Raw genomic sequence first — 21,160 nt, forward strand, 5'->3', positions numbered from 1 at the left:
GTTGTCTATCAAAACAGTGACCACTGTGTAAAGGTCCCCAAACAAAGCTAGATAACTACATGTGTGTGTCCTGAACCTCGTCTCTCCCTGTCTTCTGTGTCCAGAGGGAGCGTGTGCCAGCGACCACAAGGCTCTGATGTCAGAGCTGAAGATCCTGATCCACATTGGGAACCATCTTAACGTGGTCAACCTCCTGGGGGCATGCACCAAACCCAATGCCCCCCTCATGGTGGTGGTGGAGTACTGCAAGTATGGGAACCTGTCCAACTACCTGAGAGCCAAGAGAGAGTTCTTCCTACCTTACAGGGTAAGACCCTAACCTTTAATCTTTAACCTCTAACCCCTAATCCCTAAACCCTAACCTCTAACCCCTAACCCCTAAAACTACCTGAGAGCCAAGAGAGAGTGCTTCCTACCTTACAGGGTAAGACCTAACCCTAACCTTTAACCTCTAAAACTACCTGAGAGCCAAGAGAGAGTTCTTCCTACCTTACAGGGTAAGACTTGACCCTAACCTTTAACCTCTAACCTCTAAAACTACCTGAGAGCCAAGAGAGAGTGCTTCCTACCTTACAGGGTAAGACCTAACCCTAACCTTTAACCTCTAAAACTACCTGAGAGCCAAGAGAGAGTTCTTCCTACCTTACAGGGTAAGACCTAACCCTAATCCCTAATCTCTACACCCTAACCTCTAACCCCTAAAACTACCTGAGAACCAAGAGAGAGTTCTTCCTACCTTACAGGGTAAGACCCTAACCTTTAATCTTTAACCTCTAACCCCTAACCCCTAACCTGTCCAACTACCTGAGAGCCAAGAGAGAGTTCTTCCTACCTTACAGGGTAAAACCTAACCCTAATCCCTAATCTCTAAACCCTAACCTCTAACCCCTAAAACTACCTGAGAACCAAGAGAGAGTTCTTCCTACTTTACAGGGTAAGACCCTAACCTTTAATCTTTAACCTCTAACCCCTAACCCCTAACCTGTCCAACTACCTGAGAGCCAAGAGAGAGTTCTTCCTACCTTACAGGGTAAGACCTAATACTAACCTCTAACCCTTAACCGCTAACCCCTAACCCTTAACCCTTAACCCCTAACCTGTCCAAATACCTGAGAGCCAAGAGAGAGTTCTTCCTACTTTACAGGGTAAGACCTAATACTAACCTGTAACCCTTAACCCCTAACCCCTAACCCTTAACCCCTAACCTGTCCAACTACCTGAGAGCCAAGAGATAGTTCTTCCTACCTTACAGGGTAAACTTTGGTGAGCTTGGAGACTGTTCTGTTGCAGGGCAAAGGGTCTATTATAACACAGATCATAGAGGTGTATAGAAAGTGACGGTGAGCTTGGAGACTGTTCTGTTGCAGGGCAAAGGGTCTATTATAACACAGATCATAGAGGTGTATAGAAAGTGACGGTGAGCTTGGAGACTGTTCTGTTGCAGGGCAAAGGGTCTATTATAACACAGATCATAGAGGTGTATAGAAAGTGACGGTGAGCTTGGAGACTGTTCTGTTGCAGGGAAAACGGTCTATTATTACACAGATCATTGGCTCTCTTCTTATAACACGATGGTTGTTGGAATAGACTAAGTCCCCGGGTCTCAATCCAATCGCGCTTTGTCCCCCATTGCATGTTTTTAAAGACAATGTCCCGCGTTCACTGAGACCACATTAATGGTAAACGCTGCGTATGTCGTCTAAATCGGAAATTACATTTAAATGCCGCAAAAGTTACTGATTAAATCCTGGCCAATGTGTAGATGGTATACCTACATGATGTACCTGTGTGTTCCACAGGACCGCTCCCCTAAGACTCAGAGCCAGGTGAGACGCATGATAGAGGCGGGACAAGTGGAGCAGAGAGCCCGCCTCCCACCTTCCACATCCTCCTCCTCTATTGGCAACCCCCGGAGTCAGTCATCCAGCAAGTCCAATCAGAAGAGCCCCTCTCCTGCTGTGGAGAAGAGTGAGTTGTGTGAATTGCTGTATTGGCCAAATCCTAACTTCAGACTGACATAAATAATGCATTAATGTCAATGGGATTTGGGGATTTTAAGTGCTGAAAGTTCAGTGTTGACTTTTTGACTGAAGAGCTCCATCTGAGCCTCAAGAATGTAGAATCAAAACAAGTTATACCGGAGTTAAATCCTTTCTCTCCCTCTCTCTCCCCCTGCTTCCCTCCCTCCCTCTCTCTCCCCCTGCTTCCCTCCCTCCCTCTCTCTCTTCCCCTGCTTCTCTCTCCCCCTGCTTCCCTCCCTCCCTCTCTCTCTTCCCCTGCTTCTCTCTCCCCCTGCTTCCCTCCCTCCCTCTCTCTCTTCCCCTCCCTCTCTCTCCCCCTGCTTCCCTCCCTCCCTCTCTCTCTTCCCCTGCTTCTCTCTCCCCCTGCTTCCCTCCCTCCCTCTCTCTCTTCCCCTGCTTCCCTCTCCCCCTCCCTCCCTCCCTCCCTCCCTCCCTCCCTCCCTCCCTCTCCCCCTCCCTCCCTCCAGTGGAGGACCTCTGGAAGACTCCTCTCACTATAGAAGATCTGATCTGCTATAGTTTCCAGGTGGCCAGAGGAATGGAGTTCCTGGCCTCGCGAATGGTATCTCCCCAGCAACCCATCATCCAATCAAACAAACAAAAATCACCCTAAAAACCCATCGCCCCAAAATATTTAATCCTAAAAAAACATTGCCCCAGAAGACGTCACCCTAAAAACCCATTGCCCCAAAATATTTAATCCTAAAAAAACATCGCCCCAGAAGATGTCTCGCTAAAAACCCATCGCCCCAGAAGATGTCTCCCTAAAAACCCATCGCCCCAGAAAGCACACACAGATTATAGAGAACAAGCTGTATAATATATAATAATACATACTGTACCGGGCCAGTTTCCCAGAGCCACACATGGTGTGGTATAAGGCTCTGGACTAAAGTAGTGCACTACCCCATATTGATCTCACTAGAAACCACAGAGATTCTAGAGACCAGTCTGACAGGGGGTGTGAGGAGGAGGAGGAGGAGGAGGAGGAGGGGGAGGGGGAGGAAGAGGAAGAGGAAGAGGAGGAGGAGGAGGAGGAGGAGGAGGAGGTGTAATGCAAATAGATTATCCAATAATACCACATCCTGGGCTTGTTTCCCAGACACAGATTAACTTCTTTAAAACATGTTACGGAGTGCGACTGAGACTTCTTTCTTTTTAACAAGGACTGTAGATGCTGTTACTGGTTTCTCTCACTACCCCTTTTGATAGCATACTCTGGACTACCAATCAATCAAATGTATTTATAAAGGCAGAGAATCCCAGTGGTGAGAGGGGAACCGGCCAGGCAGAGACAGCAAGGGTGGTTCGTTGCTCCAGTGCCTTGCTGTTCACCTTCGCACCCCTGGGCCAGACTACACTCAATCATAGGACCTACTGAAGAGATGAGTATTCAGTAAAGGGTTAAAGGTTGAGACCGAGTCTGCGTCTCTCACATGGGCAGGCAGACCATTCCATAAAAGGGATCTCTATGGGAGAAAGCCCTGCCTCCAGCTGTTTGTTTAGAAATGCTAGGGACAGTAAGGAGGCCTGCGTCTTGTGACCGTAGCGTACGTGTAGGTATGTACGGCAGGACCAAATCGTAACGATAGGTAGGAGCAAGCCCATGTAATGCTTTGTAGGTTATCAGTAAAACCTTGAAATCAGCCCTAGCCTTAACAGGAAGCCAGTGTAGAGAGAGCACTGGAGTAATATGATCACATTTTTAGGTTCTAGTCAAGATTTTAGCAGCCGTATTTAGCGCTAACTAAATTGTATTTAGTGCTTTATCCGGGTAGCCGGAAAGTAGAGCATTGCAGTAGTCTAATCTAGAAGTGTCAAAAGCATGGATGAACTTTTATGCATCATTTTTGGACAGAAAGTTTCCAATTTTTGTAATGTTACGAAGATGGAAAAAAGCTGTCCTTGAAACAGTCTTGATATGTTCGTCAAAAGAGAGATCAGGGTCCAGAGTAACGCCGAGGTCCTTCACAGATTTATTTGGGACGACTTTACAACCATCAAGATTAATTGTCAGATCCAACAGAAGATCTCTTTGTTTCTTGGGACCTAGAACTAGCATCTCTGTTTTGTCCGAGTTTAAAAGGTTAAAAAATTGCCGCCATCCACTTCCTTATGTCTGAAACACAGGCTTCCAGGGAGGGAAATTTTGGGGCTTCAACATGTTTCATTGAAATGTACAGCTGTGTGTCGTCCGCATAGCAGTGAAAGTTAACATTATGTTTCCAAATGACATCCCCAAGAGGTAAAATACATAGTGAAAACAATAGTGGTCCTAAAACAGAGCCTTGAGGAACACCGACATTTACAGTTGATTTGTCAGAGGACAAACCATCCACAGAGACAAACTGATATCTTTCCCGACAGATAAGATCTAAACCAGGCCAGAACTTGTCTGTGTAGACCAATTTGGGTTTCCAATCTCTCCAAAAGAATGTGGTGATCTATGGTATCAAAGCATCACTAAGGTCTAGGAGCACGAGGACAGATGCAGAGCCTTGGTCTGACGTCATTAAAAGGTAATTTACCACCTTCACAAGTGCAGTCTCAGTGCTATGCTGGGGTCTAAAACCAGTCTGAAGCATTTCGTATACATCGTTTGTCTTCAGGAAGGCAGTGAGTTGCTGTGCAACAGCTTTTTCATTTTTTTTTCCGAGGAATGGAAGATTCGATATATGCCGATAGTTTTTTATATTTTCTGGGTCAAGGTTTGTCTTTTCCAAGAGAGGCTTTATTACTGCCACTTTTAGTGAGTTTGGTACACATCCGGTGGATAGAGAGCTGTTTATTATGTTCAACATAGAAGGACCAAGCACAAGAAGCAGCTCTTTCAGTAGTTTAGCTGGAATAGGGTCCAGTATGCAGCTTGAAGGTTTAGAGGCCATTACTATTTTCATGAATGTGTCAAGAGATATAGGATTAAACAATTTGAGTGTCACCCTTGATCCTAGGTCCTGGGAGTGTTGTGCAGACTCAGGACAATTGAGCTTTGGAGAAATACGTAGATTTAAAGAGGAGTCCATAATTTGCTTTCTAATGATCATGATCTTTTCGTCAAAGAAGTTCATGAATTTATCACTGCTGAGGTGAAAGCCATCCTCTCTTGGGAATGCTGCTTTTTAGTTAGCTTTGCAACAGTGTCAAAGATAAATGTTGGAATGTTCTTATTTTCCTCAATTTAGTTGGAAAATAGGATGATTGAGTAGCAGTGAGGGCTCTTGAATACTGCACAGTATTGTCTTTCCAAGCTAGTCGGAAGACTTCCAGTTTGGTGGACCTGAGGACCTGAGTTCTTGGTAAAAGCTTGGAGGTATGGGGCTACCTTTCCCTTTCTCGAAACGGTGGCACAGGTCCAGTAGAGATGTTGTGTCTAACTGCATCGGTGTGCGCAAAGTCATCGTCATGCTGCAAGAAAACGCAATGCCATTTCTGTACAAGTTGGTCCACTTTGGCTTGTCGCTCTGGGGCAAGTCCTTCACAGTGTGGAACGTTTCCTAGAGCCTCTGGAACACAGCTTTCCCATCCGTCAACGTTTCTCGCAACTTCGAACACGCCCTCCGACAGTTCCTGCAAAACAACCTGTGGTGACAGTATTTGTTGGTTATCAACTTGACATACTTTTGCTTAGGGGGCACCATTGAGGAATTTGGTGTAAGGTTGGGGGTTGTAGACCTACTGGAATCTGTTGTGCACCCAGGCTACAGCATGTGTACCTCCCACTCAACTCAGTCTCTGTATCCAGGCTCTCCACCACACTAGTCCATCTGACCAGGAGTCTCTTCACCACACTAGTCCATCTGACCAGGAGTCTCTCCACCACAGTAATCCATCTGACCAGGAGTCTCTCCACCACAGTAGTCCATCTGACCAGGAGTCTCTTCACCACACTAGTCCATCTGACCAGGAGTCTCTCCACCACACTAGTCCATCTGACCAGGAGTCTCTTCACCACACTAGTCCATCTGACCAGGAGTCTCTCCACCACACTAGTCCATCTGACCAGGAGTCTCTCCACCACACTAGTCCATCTGACCAGGAGTCTCTCCACCACAGTAATCCATCTGACCAGGAGTCTCTCCACCACAGTAGTCCATCTGACCAGGAGTCTCTCCACCACACTAGTCCATCTGACCAGGAGTCTCTCCACCACACTAGTCCATCTGACCAGGAGTCTCTTCACCACACTAGTCCATCTGACCAGGAGTCTCTCCACCACACTAGTCCATCTGACCAGGAGTCTCTTCACCACACTAGTCCATCTGACCAGGAGTCTCTCCACCACACTAGTCCATCTGACCAGGAGTCTCTCCACCACAGTAGTCCATCTGACCAGGAGTCTCTCCACCACAGTAGTCCATCTGACCAGGAGTCTGTTCACCACAGTAATCCATCTGACCAGGAGTCTTTTCACCACACTAGTCCATCTGACCAGGAGTCTCTCCACCACACTAGTCCATCTGACCAGGAGTCTCTCCACCACACTAGTCCATCTGACCAGGAGTCTCTCCACCACACTAGTCCATCTGACCAGGAGTCTCTCCACCACAGTAGTCCATCTGACCAGGAGTCTGTCCACCACAGTAATCCATCTGACCAGGAGTCTGTCCACCACAGTAGCCCATCTGACCAGGAGTCTCTGGAATATGTTTCAGGGGTATATGTACTGGCTGTTGCCGGGTGAGTCGGGCCATTGCTGGGCCAGTATTACATAGGAAAGTTCAGCACTACATACCCCCAACATAAGGGAATTGAAGTCCAATAGCAGCTTTTAAGGCTAGCCATTCTAATCCTTCTTTCCGCCCAGACTGCTAGTGTTTGAATTGTCCTTGAAAAAAGGATTCACTAAACATGGTCACCTGGTACCCAGAGTCTAGAAGGCAAGGCACAGCGATTCCCCCTGCGATAACGTCCACCTAAGGACATTCCCCCTATTAAAAAGGGCTTGATTGACTCATTCTGTTTTCAGTACTCACCCCGTCCACTCGCCTTACATTGGCCCGGGCTTCCGGTTTAACGGCTGCTTTGGCGCTTGCAGTTGTGGGTATTCTCTGCGCATATGGCCTCCCTCTCCACAGTGAAGACAGATGGGAGACGGCCTTGGCCAACCCAGCTTAGCTGCTTCTGAAAACGACCATGTCCCCCTTGTTCATGGAACATTCTAGGGTTGTTGGATGGGTTGCTGCTCCTTCAGCATTAGGTCCTCCCGTAATGACTTCCTATGATTTAGGAACTCCGTGTGTCTGTTTCTTCCACTGAGCAGCAGCGTCTTGTAGAGGGGGTTCTTCTACAGTCACTTGCCTGGTCAAGCCTTCACTCCTGTACGTTCCCATCTTCACTTTCCAGCTGCTGGAAAAATACATTTGGGGTTCTTGACGTATCTGGCGTTGGAGGTCTTTTTTTTATAGCGCCTGGTTGCAGAGCCATGATCACCTGGTCGGGCAATGTGTCTACCTTTCTGGCTGAACCATCAGGCTTTGCAGTTTTCCACTGCTGGAATGCTTCCTGTAATCACCAGAGGAAGGCCCCCCCACCTGTTCTCTGACAGCCTGTTTATGGAAAAACGTAATTCACAGGTTAGCCGGTGATGCACGCTCGCCATATAGTTCTTGAAGTTTAACTAAGATTTTAGCAGTTGTGTCTTTAAAATGTAATAACTGCATCTGCCGTTTGGCCTCTCCTTCTAGCAAGGTCTGCAAGAAATCTACCTTTTTGTTCTTCATGGAAGAACGTGCTCGGAGCAGGGCAGGGAGGCCTTGTGTTCAGAGCAGGGCAGGGAGGCCTTGTGTTCAGAGCAGGGCAGGGAGGCCTTGTGTTCAGAGCAGGGCAGGGAGGCCTTGTGTTCAGAGCAGGGCAGGGAGGCCTTGTGTTCAGAGCAGGGCAGGGAGGCCTTGTGTTCAGAGCAGGGCAGGGAGGCCTTGTGTTCAGAGCAGGGCAGGGAGGCCTTGTGTTCAGAGCTGGGCAGGGAGGCCTTGTGCTCAGAGCAGGGCAGGGAGGCCTTGTGTTCAGAGCAGGGCAGGGAGGCCTTGTGTTCAGAGCTGGGCAGGGAGGCCTTGTGTTCAGAGCAGGGCAGGGAGGCCTTGTGCTCAGAGCAGGGCAGGGAGGCCTTGTGTTCAGAGCAGGGCAGGGAGGCCTTGTGTTCAGAGCAGGGCAGGGAGGCCTTGTGTTCAGGGCAGGGAGGCCTTGTGTTCAGAGCTGGGCAGGGAGGCCTTGTGCTCAGAGCAGGGCAGGGAGGCCTTGTGTTCAGAGCAGGGCAGGGAGGCCTTGTGTTCAGAGCAGGGCAGGGAGGCCTTGTGTTCAGAGCAGGGCAGGGAGGCCTTGTGTTCAGAGCAGGGCAGGGAGGCCTTGTGTTCAGAGCAGGGCAGGGAGGCCTTGTGTTCAGAGCTGGGCAGGGAGGCCTTGTGTTCAGAGCAGGGCAGGGAGGCCTTGTGTTCAGAGCTGGGCAGGGAGGCCTTGTGTTCAGAGCAGGGCAGGGAGGCCTTGTGTTCAGAGCTGGGCTTGTGTTTTTTTTTACCACTTCAAACGTACCGTCCTATAGTGTTTAAAAGAGGGCTAGGACCTCTGTATGAAGTAAGACTAAAATCTATGTAAAAGAGGACTAACGTTGGATGGATAATCTTATGTAGTGTACTGCCTGTGACATCACAATATAATGGATAATCTGGTGTAGCCTACTGCCTGTGACATCACAATATAATGGATAATCTGGTGTAGCCTACTGCATGTGACATCACAATATAATGGATAATCTGCTGTAGCCTACTGCCTGTGACATCACAATATAATGGATAATCTGGTGTAGTTTACTGCCTGTGACATCACAATATAATGGATAATCTGCTGAAGCCTACTGCCTGTGACATCACAATATAATGGATAACCTGGTGTAGTTTACTGCCTGTGACATCACAATATAATGGATAATCTGGTGTAGTTTACTGCCTGTGACATCACAATATAATGGATAACCTGGTGTAGTTTACTGCCTGTGACATCACAATATAATGGATAATCTGGCGTAGTTTACTGCCTGTGACATCACAATATAATGGATAACCTGGTGTAGTTTAATGCCTGTGACATCACAATATAATGGATAATCTGCTGAAGCCTACTGCCTGTGACATCACAATATAATGGATAATCTGGTGTAGCCTACTGCATGTGACATCACAATATAATGGATAATCTGGTGTAGTTTACTGCATGTGACATCACAATATAATGGATAATCTGGTGTAGTTTACTGCACTACTGACTGGTAGAAACAGAGGTAAATAGATAAGCAGCTTTGTTATAAAACATGGTTCACACTTGATGGGAAAAATAAAGAAGTCTCTGTCACACACTCTCCCACGCTTGGTGGGTTGCCGACTACAAGCTCCTCAATAATCTAATAGCAATAAACAGAAATCGTCTCTGTTGCAGTCCGCGACACATGCTCAACAGAGAACCCATGAATAGCCTAAATCTGGGATCCAGCCCAGTGGGCGTGTCAAGACCAGAGACTAAAATGGAACCACAATGAGATGTAGGCACACATCTAGAGATGACAGTGACGCTCCTCCCGCCCACTACGTTGTGATAGTAAAGCTCCCCCCTCCTCTGTGTCATGATAGTAAAGCTCCTCCCGCCCACTACGTTGTAATAGTAAAGCTCCCCCTCCTCTGTGTCGTGATAGTAAAGCTCCTCCCGCCCACTACGTTGTGATAGTAAAGCTCCCCCTCCTCTGTGTCGTGATAGTTAAGCCCTTCCCTCCCACTATGTCGTGCCAGTAAAGCTCCTCCATCCCACTATGTCGTGATAGTAAAGCTCCTCCCTCCACTATGTCATGGCGCAAAGCCCCCCCCCCCCCCCCCCACTATGTTGCGATAGCAAAGCTCCTCCCTCCACCATGTCGTGATAGCAAAGCTCCTCCCTCCACTATGTCGTGATAGTAAAGCTCCTCCCTCCACCATGTCGTGATAGCAAAGCCCCTCCCTCCACTATGTCGTGATAGTAAAGCTCCTCCCTCCGCTATGTCGGGAGAGTAAAGCTCCTCCCTCCCTTATGTCGGGAGAGTAAAGCTCCTCCCTCCACTATGTCGTGATAGTAAAGCTCCTCCCTCCACTATGTCGGGAGAGTAAAGCTCCTCCCTCCACTATGTCGTGATAGTAAAGCTCCTCCCTCCACTATGTCGGGAGAGTAAAGCTCCTCCCTCCACTATGTCGGGAGAGTAAAGCTCCTCCCTCCACTATGTCGGGAGAGTAAAGCTCCTCCCTCCACTATGTCGTGATAGCAAAGCTCCTCCCTCCGCTATGTCGTGATAGCAAAGCTCCTCCCTCCACTATGTCGGGAGAGTAAAGCTCCTCCCTCCACTATGTCGTGATAGTAAAGCTCCTCCCTCCACCATGTCGTGATAGTAAAGCTCCTCCCTCCACTATGTCGGGAGAGTAAAGCTCCTCCCTCCGCTATGTCGGGAGAGTAAAGCTCCTCCCTCCGCTATGTCGGGAGAGTAAAGCTCCTCCCTCCGCTATGTCGGGAGAGTAAAGCTCCTCCCTCCGCTATGTCGGGAGAGTAAAGCTCCTCCCTCCGCTATGTCGGGAGAGTAAAGCTCCTCCCTCCGCTATGTCGGGAGAGTAAAGCTCCTCCCTCCGCTATGTCGGGAGAGTAAAGCTCCTCCCTCCGCTATGTCGGGAGAGTAAAGCTCCTCCCTCCGCTATGTCGGGAGAGTAAAGCTCCTCCCTCCACTATGTCGGGAGAGTAAAGCTCCTCCCTCCACTATGTCGGGAGAGTAAAGCTCCTCCCTCCACTATGTCGGGAGAGTAAAGCTCCTCCCTCCGCTATGTCGGGAGAGTAAAGCTCCTCCCTCCGCTATGTCGGGAGAGTAAAGCTCCTCCCTCCGCTATGTCGGGAGAGTAAAGCTCCTCCCTCCGCTATGTCGGGAGAGTAAAGCTCCTCCCTCCACTATGTCGGGAGAGTAAAGCTCCTCCCTCCACTATGTCGGGAGAGTAAAGCTCCTCCCTCCACTATGTCGGGAGAGTAAAGCTCCTCCCTCCGCTATGTCGGGAGAGTAAAGCTCCTCCCTCCACTATGTCGGGAGAGTAAAGCTCCTCCCTCCGCTATGTCGGGAGAGTAAAGCTCCTCCCTCCACTATGTCGGGAGAGTAAAGCTCCTCCCTCCACCATGTCGTGATAGCAAAGCTCCTCCCTCCACTATGTCGGGAGAGTAAAGCTCCTCCCTCCGCTATGTCGGGAGAGTAAAGCTCCTCCCTCCGCTATGTCGGGAGAGTAAAGCTCCTCCCTCCACTATGTCGGGAGAGTAAAGCTCCTCCCTCCACTATGTCGGGAGAGTAAAGCTCCTCCCTCCACTATGTCGGGAGAGTAAAGCTCCTCCCCCCATGTGTTGTGATAGCAAAGCTGTGTGTGTGTGTGTGTGTGTGTGTGTGTGTGTGTGTGTGTGTGTGTGTGTGTGTGTGTGTGTGTGTGTGTGTGTGTGTGTGTGTGTTAATGTGTGTTAATGTGTGTGTGTGTGTGTGTGTTAATGTGTGTGTGTGTGTGTGTTAATGTGTGTTAATGTGTGTGTGTGTGTGTGTGTGTTAATGTGTGTGTGTGAATATGTGTGTGTGTGAATATGTGTGTGTGTGAATATGTGTGTGTGTGAATATGTGTGTGTGTGTGTGTGTCTGTGTCTGTGTCTGTGTCTGTGTCTGTGTCTGTGTGTGTGTGTGTTAATGTGTGTGTGTGTGTGTTAATGTGTGTGTGTGTGTGTTAATGTGTGTGTGTGTGTTTCGGCAGTGTATCCACAGGGACCTTGCAGCGAGGAACATCCTACTGTCAGAGAACAACGTGGTGAAGATCTGTGACTTCGGCCTGGCTAGAGACATCTACAAAGACCCCGACTACGTCAGGAAGGGCAACGTAAGACACACACACCTCGGGGGGTAACCTCGGGGGGAAACCTCGGGGGGAAACCTCGGGGTAGTTAAATCAGGGCCAACGGCAAATTCAAATCTCTGTCACCGGAGGAGCAGTATGTCTAGGTTGTCATCCACTAGACTATCTAGAACCTAAAAGGTGCTATCTAGAACCTAAAAGGTGCTATCTAGAACCTAAAAGGTGCTATCTAGAACCTAAAAGGTGCTATCTAGAACCTAAAAGGTGCTATCTAGAACCTAAAAGGTGCTATCTAGAACCTAAAAGGTGCTATCTAGAACCTAAAAGGTGCTATCTAGATCCTAAAAGGTGCTATCTAGAACCTAAAAGGTGCTATCTAGAACCTAAAAGGTGCTATCTAGAACCTAAAAGGGTTCATCAGCTGTCCCCATAGGAGAACCCTTTGAAGAAGAAAAAAATTCCTGGTTGAACCTATTTGGTTCCAGGTAGAAAGAACATTTTTGGAAACAACATTTTTGGGTTCCATGTTCCATTCCCTTTCCATAGACGGTTCTACATGGAACACAAAAGGGTTCTACTGTGGGGTCAGCTGAAGGATCATTCTGGAACACTTTATTCTAAGCTGATGATTAAATTCTCTCTCTCTCTCTCTTCTCCCCTCTCTCTCTCTCTCTTCTCCCCTCTCTCTCTCTCTCAGGCCCGTCTGCCACTGAAGTGGATGGCTCCAGAGAGTATCTTTGACAAGGTTTACACCAGCCAGTCTGACGTCTGGTCCTTTGGTGTTCTACTCTGGGAGATCTTCTCTCTGGGTGAGACATTTAGGTCTTTTGAGCAGTGAGAGACACTGTTCTTCCCTAGGTTAGCCACCCATCCTGACAGACAGAACGTATCTCTGATAACACCAGTGTTCCTCTCCTCAGGTGCATCTCCGTACCCAGGTGTCCAGATCGACGAGGACTTCTGTAAACGACTGAAAGATGGAACCAGGATGAGAGCTCCTGAAACAGCTTCCCCTGAGATGTGAGTCAACAAAGATCCTAGAATAATTCACAAGATATATGTAGTTCTATGTGAGTCACTTACTCCTTCCCTACTTTGCATACATTTCATGCAAACCCACGCACACAATATGCTTAGTAATGTAAGGTACTGTGTGCTCTGTGCTCTGTAGTGGCTAGAACTACTAGTGGTTGTGTGGAGTGCAGTCTAACACTCTTTAGCCCTATTGCGTGTCTCTGTTGCCCTCTGCTGGTAGTTATGGGATCCTGCTGGCCTGTAGGATATCTCTGCTGGTAGTTATGGGATCCTGCTGGCCTGTAGGACATCTCTGCTGGCCTGTAGGATATCTCTGCTGGTAGTTATGGGATCCTGCTGGCCTGTAGGACATCTCTGCTGGCCTGTAGGACATCTCTGCTGGTAGTTATGGGATCCTGCTGGCCTGTAGGATATCTCTGCTGGCCTGTAGGATATCTCTGCTGGTAGTTATGGGATCCTGCTGGCCTGTAGGATATCTCTGCTGGCCTGTAGGACATCTCTGCTGGTAGTTATGGGATCCTGCTGGCCTGTAGGATATCTCTGCTGGCCTGTAGGATATCTCTGCTGGTAGTTATGGGATCCTGCTGGCCTGTAGGATATCTCTGCTGGCCTGTAGGATATCTCTGCTGGTAGTTATGGGATCCTGCTGGCCTGTAGGATATCTCTGCTGGTAGTTATGGGATCCTGCTGGCCTGTAGGACATCTCTGCTGGTAGTTATGGGATCCTGCTGGCCTGTAGGATATCTCTGCTGGCCTGTAGGATATCTCTGCTGGCCTGTAGGATATCTCTGCTGGCCTGTAGGATATCTCTGCTGGTAGTTATGGGATCCTGCTGGCCTGTAGGATATCTCTGCTGGCCTGTAGGATATCTCTGCTGGCCTGTAGGATATCTCTGCTGGTAGTTATGGGATCCTGCTGGCCTGTAGGATATCTCTGCTGGTAGTTATGGGATCCTGCTGGCCTGTAGGATATCTCTGCTGGTAGTTATGGGATCCTGCTGGCCTGTAGGATATCTCTGCTGGTAGTTATGGGATCCTGCTGGCCTGTAGGATATCTCTGCTGGTAGTTATGGGATCCTGCTGGCCTGTAGGATATCTCTGCTGGTAGTTATGGGATCCTGCTGGCCTGTAGGATATCTCTGCTGGTCTGTAGGATATCTCTGCTGGCCTGTAGGATATCTCTGCTGGTAGTTATGGGATCCTGCTGGCCTGTAGGATATCTCTGCTGGCCTGTAGGATATCTCTGCTGGCCTGTAGGATATCTCTGCTGGTAGTTATGGGATCCTGCTGGTCTGTAGGATATCTCTGCTGGCCTGTAGGATATCTCTGCTGGTAGTTATGGGATCCTGCTGGCCTGTAGGATATCTCTGCTGGTAGTTATGGGATCCTGCTGGCCTGTAGGATATCTCTGCTGGTAGTTATGGGATCCTGCTGGCCTGTAGGATATCTCTGCTGGTAGTTATGGGATCCTGCTGGCCTGTAGGATATCTCTGCTGGTAGTTATGGGATCCTGCTGGCCTGTAGGATATCTCTGCTGGTAGTTATGGGATCCTGCTGGCCTGTAGGATATCTCTGCTGGCCTGTAGGATATCTCTGCTGGTAGTTATGGGATCCTGCTGGCCTGTAGGATATCTCTGCTGGTAGTTATGGGATCCTGCTGGCCTGTAGGATATCTCTGCTGGTAGTTATGGGATCCTGCTGGCCTGTAGAATATCTCTGCTGGCCTGTAGGATTCTCTGCTGGTAGTTATGGGATCCTGCTGGCCTGTAGGATATCTCTGCTGGTAGTTATGGGATCCTGCTGGCCTGTAGGATATCTCTGCTGGTAGTTATGGGATCCTGCTGGCCTGTAGGATATCTCTGCTGGTAGTTATGGGATCCTGCTGGCCTGTAGGATATCTCTGCTGGTAGTTATGGGATCCTGCTGGCCTGTAGGATATCTCTGCTGGCCTGTAGGATATCTCTGCTGGCCTGTAGGATATCTCTGCTGGTAGTTATGGGATCCTGCTGGCCTGTAGGATATCTCTGCTGGCCTGTAGGATATCTCTGCTGGCCTGTAGGATATCTCTGCTGGTAGTTATGGGATCCTGCTGGTCTGTAGGATATCTCTGCTGGCCTGTAGGATATCTCTGCTGGCCTGTAGGATATCTCTGCTGGTAGTTATGGGATCCTGCTGGTCTGTAGGATATCTCTGCTGGCCTGTAGGATATCTCTGCTGGTAGTTATGGGATCCTGCTGGTCTGTAGGATATCTCTGCTGGCCTGTAGGATATCTCTGCTGGTAGTTATGGGATCCTGCTGGTCTGTAGGATATCTCTGCTGGCCTGTAGGATATCTCTGCTGGCCTGTAGGATCTCTGCTGGTAGTTATGGGATCCTGCTGGTCTGTAGGATATCTCTGCTGGCCTGTAGGATATCTCTGCTGGTAGTTATGGGATCCTGCTGGTCTGTAGGATATCTCTGCTGGCCTGTAGGATCTCTGCTGGTAGTTATGGGATCCTGCTGGTCTGTAGGATATCTCTGCTGGTAGTTATGGGATCCTGCTGGTCTGTAGGATATCTCTGCTGGCCTGTAGTATATCTCTGCTGGCCTGTAGGATATCTCTGCTGGTAGTTATGGGATCCTGCCGGCCTGTAGGATCTCTGCTGGTAGTTATGGGATCCTGCTGGCCTGTAGGATATCTCTGCTGGCCTGTAGGATATCTCTGCTGGCCTGTAGGATATCTCTGCTGGTAGTTATGGGATCCTGCTGGCCTGTAGGATCTCTGCTGGTAGTTATGGGATCCTGCTGGCCTGTAGGATATCTCTGCTGGCCTGTAGGATATCTCTGCTGGTAGTTATGGGATCCTGCTGGCCTGTAGGATCTCTGCTGGTAGTTATGGGATCCTGCTGGCCTGTAGGACATCTCTTCGCTGTAACATGTTGCTGTGTGTCTCTCTTCATAGCTATGGTATAATGCTGGCCTGCTGGCAGGGCGAGCCCCGGGAGAGACCTACCTTCCAAGCTCTGGTTGATATCCTGGGAGACCTACTACAGGACAACAGCCTACCAGTAAGACACTGAGAAGTTTCAACCTATCCAGTCATGTCTGATCTGTCAACATTGAAGTCATAGTGGCCATTTCTGGAAGAATGGGGGTCACATAGAGAAATGGAACGAGGCCCATGTGTAGTTCTGTGTTTTTTTAATGGATTATAAACCTGGGAGTTTGAGTCCTGGATGCTGATTGACTGACAGTCGTGGTATATCAGACATTATAAACCTGGGAGTTTGAGTCCTGGATGCTGATTGACTGACAGTCGTGGTATATCAGACATTATAAACCTGGGAGTTTGAGTCCTGGATGCTGATTGACTGACAGTCGTGGTATATCAGACATTATAAACCTGGGACAGTCGTGGTATATCAGACATTATAAACCAGGGGAGTTTGAGTCCTGGATGCTGATTGGCTGACAGCCGTGGTATATCAGACCGTATGCTCTAATTACGTTGGTAACCAGTTTATAATAGCAATAAGGCACCTCAGGGGTGTGGGGTTTGTGACCAATATACCACGGCTAAGGGCTGTATCCAGGCACTCCGCGTTGTGTCGTGCGTAAGAACAGCCCTTAGTCGTGGTATATTGGCCACATACCACACCCCCTTGGGCCTTATTGCTTAAACAAGATATGTGTAATACATGTCTGTATTTCGCATTCTGTAGGATGGTAATGACTGATATTATATTCTGTAGGATGGTAATGACTGATATTATATTCTGTAGGATGGTAATGACTGATATTATATTCTGTAGGATGGTAATGACTGATATTATATTCTGTAGGATGGTAATGACTGATATTATATTCTGTAGGATGGTAATGACTGATATTATATTCTGTAGGATGGTAATGACTGATATTATATTCTGTAGGATGATAATGACTGGTATTATATTCTGTAGGATGGTAAGGACTAACTGATATTATATTCTGTAGGATGGTAAGGACTAACTGATATTATATTCTGTAGGATGGTAAGGACTAACTGATATTATATTCTGTAGGATGGTAAGGACTAACTGATATTATATTCTGTAGGATGGTAATGACTGATATTATATTCTGTAGGATGGTAATGACTAACTGATATTATATTCTGTAGGATGGTAATGACTGATATTATATTCTGTAGGATGGTAATGACTGATATTATATTCTGTAGGATGGTAAAGACTAACTGATATTATATTCTGTAGGATGGTAATGACTGATATTATATTATGTAGGATGGTAATGACTGATATTATATTCTGTAGGATGGTAATGACTGATATTATATTCTGTAGGATGGTAAGGACTGATATTATATTCTGTAGGATGGTAAGGACTGATATTATATTCTGTAGGATGGTAAGGACTAACTGATATTATATTCTGTAGGATGGTAAGGACTACATCCCCCTGAATCCGTCCCAGAGCTCTGAGGAAGACAGCTTCTCTCAGGCCTCATCACGACCCGCTTCACAGGAGGAGCTGAGACTGGCCTGTCACAGCCTACCCATCAGGTAAAATCCTATTACACTACAACTACTACCACGACTACTACAACTAGTACCACGATGACAATTACTACCCTGACGACAACTACTACTACTACTACTACCACGACGACAACTACTACCACTACTACTACTACAGCTACAACTACTACCACTACTACTACCACTACCACTGCCAATACTACTACTACTACTACTACTACAACTACTACTACCACGACGACAACTACTACTACTACTATCACGACTACTACCATTGCCAATACTACTACTACACCCACTACCAGTACTACTACCACTACCACTACTACCACTACCACTACTACTACTACTACTACTACTACAACTACTACTACCACTACTACAAATACTACTACTATCACTACTACTACCACTACCACTACTACCACTACCACTACCACTACTACTACTACTACTACTACTACAACTACTACTACCACTACTACAAATACTACTACTATCACTACTACTACCACTACTACTACTACTACTACTACTACTACTACTACTACTACCACTACTACTACTACTACTACTACTACTACCACTACTACTACCACTACTACTACTACTACAACTACTATCACTACTACTACCACTACTACTACCACTACTACTACTACTACTACTACTACCACTACTACTACTACTACCACTACTACTACTACTACAACTACTATCACTGCTACTACCACTACTACTACTACTACTACTACCACTACTACTACTACTACAACTACTATCACTACTACTACTACTACTACTACCACTACTACCACTACTACTACCTGATTAAGACAGGTGCCAATGATCCTGACTTCTCCAGGCAGACCCCTGGCACATTTCTGATTTGACCACTAATCACATTGATAGAGCAGTAGGAACCTCAGTGTGAATTCCTTACCTGGCACCTCGTCTGCAGGCATCCCCAGGTCTAAATCAGTCTCTGGGTAATAGGCTAGGAAACTGGCAACCCTAAGCCCACCATGAGTATCAGTGAAGACAGTGGAAGTGGAGATTCGTTTAATTTTATGTTGTCATTTTCTAATATTTTCCCATCCCCATTAGCTGTTACTTTAGCACCAGCTACTCTTCCTGGGGTCCTCTGGGGTCCTCACTCAACATCTACTCTTCCTGGGGTCCTCTGAGGTCCTCACTCAACATCTACTCTTCCTGGGGTCCTCTGAGGTCCTCACTCAACAGCTACTCTTCCTGGGGTCCTCTGGTGTCCTCACTCAACATCTACTCTTCCTGGGGTCCTCTGGTGTCCTCACTCAACAGCTACTCTTCCTGAGGTCCTCTGAGGTCCTCACTCAACATCTACTCTTCCTGGGGTCCTCTGAGGTCCTCACTCAACAGCTACTCTTCCTGGGGTCCTCTGAGGTCCTCACTCAACAGCTACTCTTCCTGGGGTCCTCACTCAACAGCTACTCTTCCTGGGGTCCTCTGATGTCCTCACTCAACAGCTACTCTTCCTGGGGTCCTCACTCAACAGCTACTCTTCCTGGGGTCCTCACTCAACAGCTACTCTTCCTGTGGTCCTCTGAGGTCCTCACTCAACATCTACTCTTCCTGGGGTCCTCTGGTGTCCTCACTCAACAGCTCCTCTTCCTGGGGTCCTCTGAGGTCCTCACTCAACAGCTACTTTTCCTGGGGTCCTCTGAGATCCTCACTGAACAGCTACTCTTCCTGGGGTCCTCACTCAACAGCTACTCTTCCTGAGGTCCTCTGAGGTCCTCACTCAACAGCTACTCTTCCTGGGGTCCTCTGAGGTCCTCATTTAACAGCTATTCTTCCTGGGGTCCTCTGAGGTCCTCACTCAACAGCTACTCTTCCTGAGGTCCTCTGGGGTCCTCACTCAACAGCTACTCTTCCTGGGGTCCTCTGGTGTCCTCACTCAACAGCTACTCTTCCTGAGGTCCTCTGGGGTCCTCACTCAACAGCTACTCTTCCTGGGGTCCTCTGGTGTCCTCACTCAACAGCTACTCTTCCTGGGGTCCTCTGGTGTCCTCACTCAACAGCTACTCTTCCTGAGGTCCTCTGAGGTCCTCACTCAACAGCTACTCTTCCTGGGGTCCTCTGAGGTCCTCACGTAACAGCTACTCTTCCTGGGGTCCTCTGAGGTCCTCACGTAACAGCTACTCTTCCTGGGGTCCTCACTCAACAGCTACTCTTCCTGGGGTCCTCTGAGGTCCTCACTCAACAGCTACTCTTCCTGGGGTCCTCTGAGATCCTCACTCAACAGCTACTCTTCCTGTGGGCCTCTGGGGTCCTCACTCAACAGGTATACATAACATAGGGGTAATGTGTGTGTGTGTGTGTGTGTGTGTGTGTGTGTGTGTGTGTGTGTGTGTGTGTGTGTGTGTGTGTGTGTGTGTGTGTGTGTGTGTGTGTGTGTGTGTGTGTGTGTGTGTGTGTGTGTGTGTGTGTGTGTGTGTGTGTTTGTTTGTTTGTTTGTTTGTTTGTTTGTTTGTTTGTTTGTTTGGCAGGTATTATAACTGTGTGCCCTTCGCGGGCTGTGTGTTCGTGGGGCCGTCGAAGCTGTCGTCATGCCAACCCAGAGTCAAGACATTTGAGGAGCTACCAATGGAAACGGCCTGGTATAAAACCCACAACAACGGAGTAAGCTCTATCTCTCCTGCACTCTCTCTCCATCTCTCATCCCTCTATCGTTGTATCTCCATCTCTCATCCCTCTATCTCTCCTGCACTCTCTCTCCATCTCTCATCCCTCTATCGTTGTATCTCCATCTCTCATCCCTCTATCGTTGTATCTCCATCTCTCATCCCTCTATCGTTGTATCTCCATCTCTCATCCCTCTATCGTTGTATCTCCATCTCTCATCCCTCTATCGTTGTACAGTAGTTCGTCATCTCTCCATCCCTCTATCGTTGTATCTCTCCATCATTGTATCTCTCCATCCCTCTATTGTATCGCTCTATCACTGTATCGTTGTATCTCTCCATCATTGTATCTTTCCATCCCTCATCCCTGTATCTCTCCATCCCTCTATTGTATCTCTCTATCACTGTATCGTTGTATCAGTTGTCTAAACAGGTCAACATGTTATCAGTTGTCTAAACAGGTCAACACGTTAACAGTTGTCTAAACAGGTCAACATGTTAAGCCCTTGACTTGTGGTTATTGAATGTGATGCTGATGGCCTGTTCTCTCCTCAGGACAACCAGACAGACAGTGGGATGGTTCTGTCGTCAGAGGAGTTTGAGATGATCCAACACGAACACAGAGGAGCCAAGTATGTTTAACACACCAATAACATCATGCCCTTAAAATGACAAGGCGCCTGTCTGTCTGTGTGGGTCCTGTCTGTTTTTTGAAAATGTTTTTTAAAAAACTGGTCAGAAAATAACAGCATATCGTCCTAACAGCTGTCTCCCCTCCCCTCTTCCTACCTTCCCTCTTCTCCTATCCCACCTCCTCCCCTCCCCTCCACTCCCTGCCCTCCCAACTCCGCTCCTCTCCTCCCCTCTCCCACCTCCCCCTTCTCCTCTCCCCTACCCTCTTCTCCCACCTCCTCCCCTCTCCCACCTCCACTCCTCTCCCACCTCCTCTCCTCTCCCCTACCCTCTTCTCCCACCTCCTCCCCTCTCCCCTCCACCCACCTCCTCCCCTCTCCCCTCCACTACCCGCCCACCTCCTCTCCTCTTCTCCCA

At 48.2% G+C, this 21,160-nt stretch overlaps 1 protein-coding gene across 2 annotated transcripts in view; it reads left to right on the plus strand.

The window, feature by feature from the left end:
• Nucleotides 1-21,160, plus strand: part of flt4 (fms related receptor tyrosine kinase 4) — a 185,904-nt gene that overhangs the window by 163,714 nt on the left and 1,030 nt on the right. For both annotated transcript variants that reach the window (XM_055888029.1, XM_055888030.1), the window contains exons 20-29: nt 105-307; nt 1,800-1,968; nt 2,489-2,583; nt 11,795-11,917; nt 12,591-12,702; nt 12,814-12,913; nt 15,869-15,974; nt 17,347-17,471; nt 19,976-20,108; nt 20,666-20,742. In XM_055888029.1, coding sequence (XP_055744004.1) covers nt 105-307; nt 1,800-1,968; nt 2,489-2,583; nt 11,795-11,917; nt 12,591-12,702; nt 12,814-12,913; nt 15,869-15,974; nt 17,347-17,471; nt 19,976-20,108; nt 20,666-20,742 — 1,243 coding nt within the window. The remainder of the gene's footprint in view (nt 1-104; nt 308-1,799; nt 1,969-2,488; nt 2,584-11,794; nt 11,918-12,590; nt 12,703-12,813; nt 12,914-15,868; nt 15,975-17,346; nt 17,472-19,975; nt 20,109-20,665; nt 20,743-21,160) is intronic.

Source organism: Salvelinus fontinalis, chromosome 29 (genome assembly GCF_029448725.1).
Source record: "Salvelinus fontinalis isolate EN_2023a chromosome 29, ASM2944872v1, whole genome shotgun sequence".
Lineage (NCBI taxonomy): Eukaryota > Metazoa > Chordata > Actinopteri > Salmoniformes > Salmonidae > Salvelinus > Salvelinus fontinalis.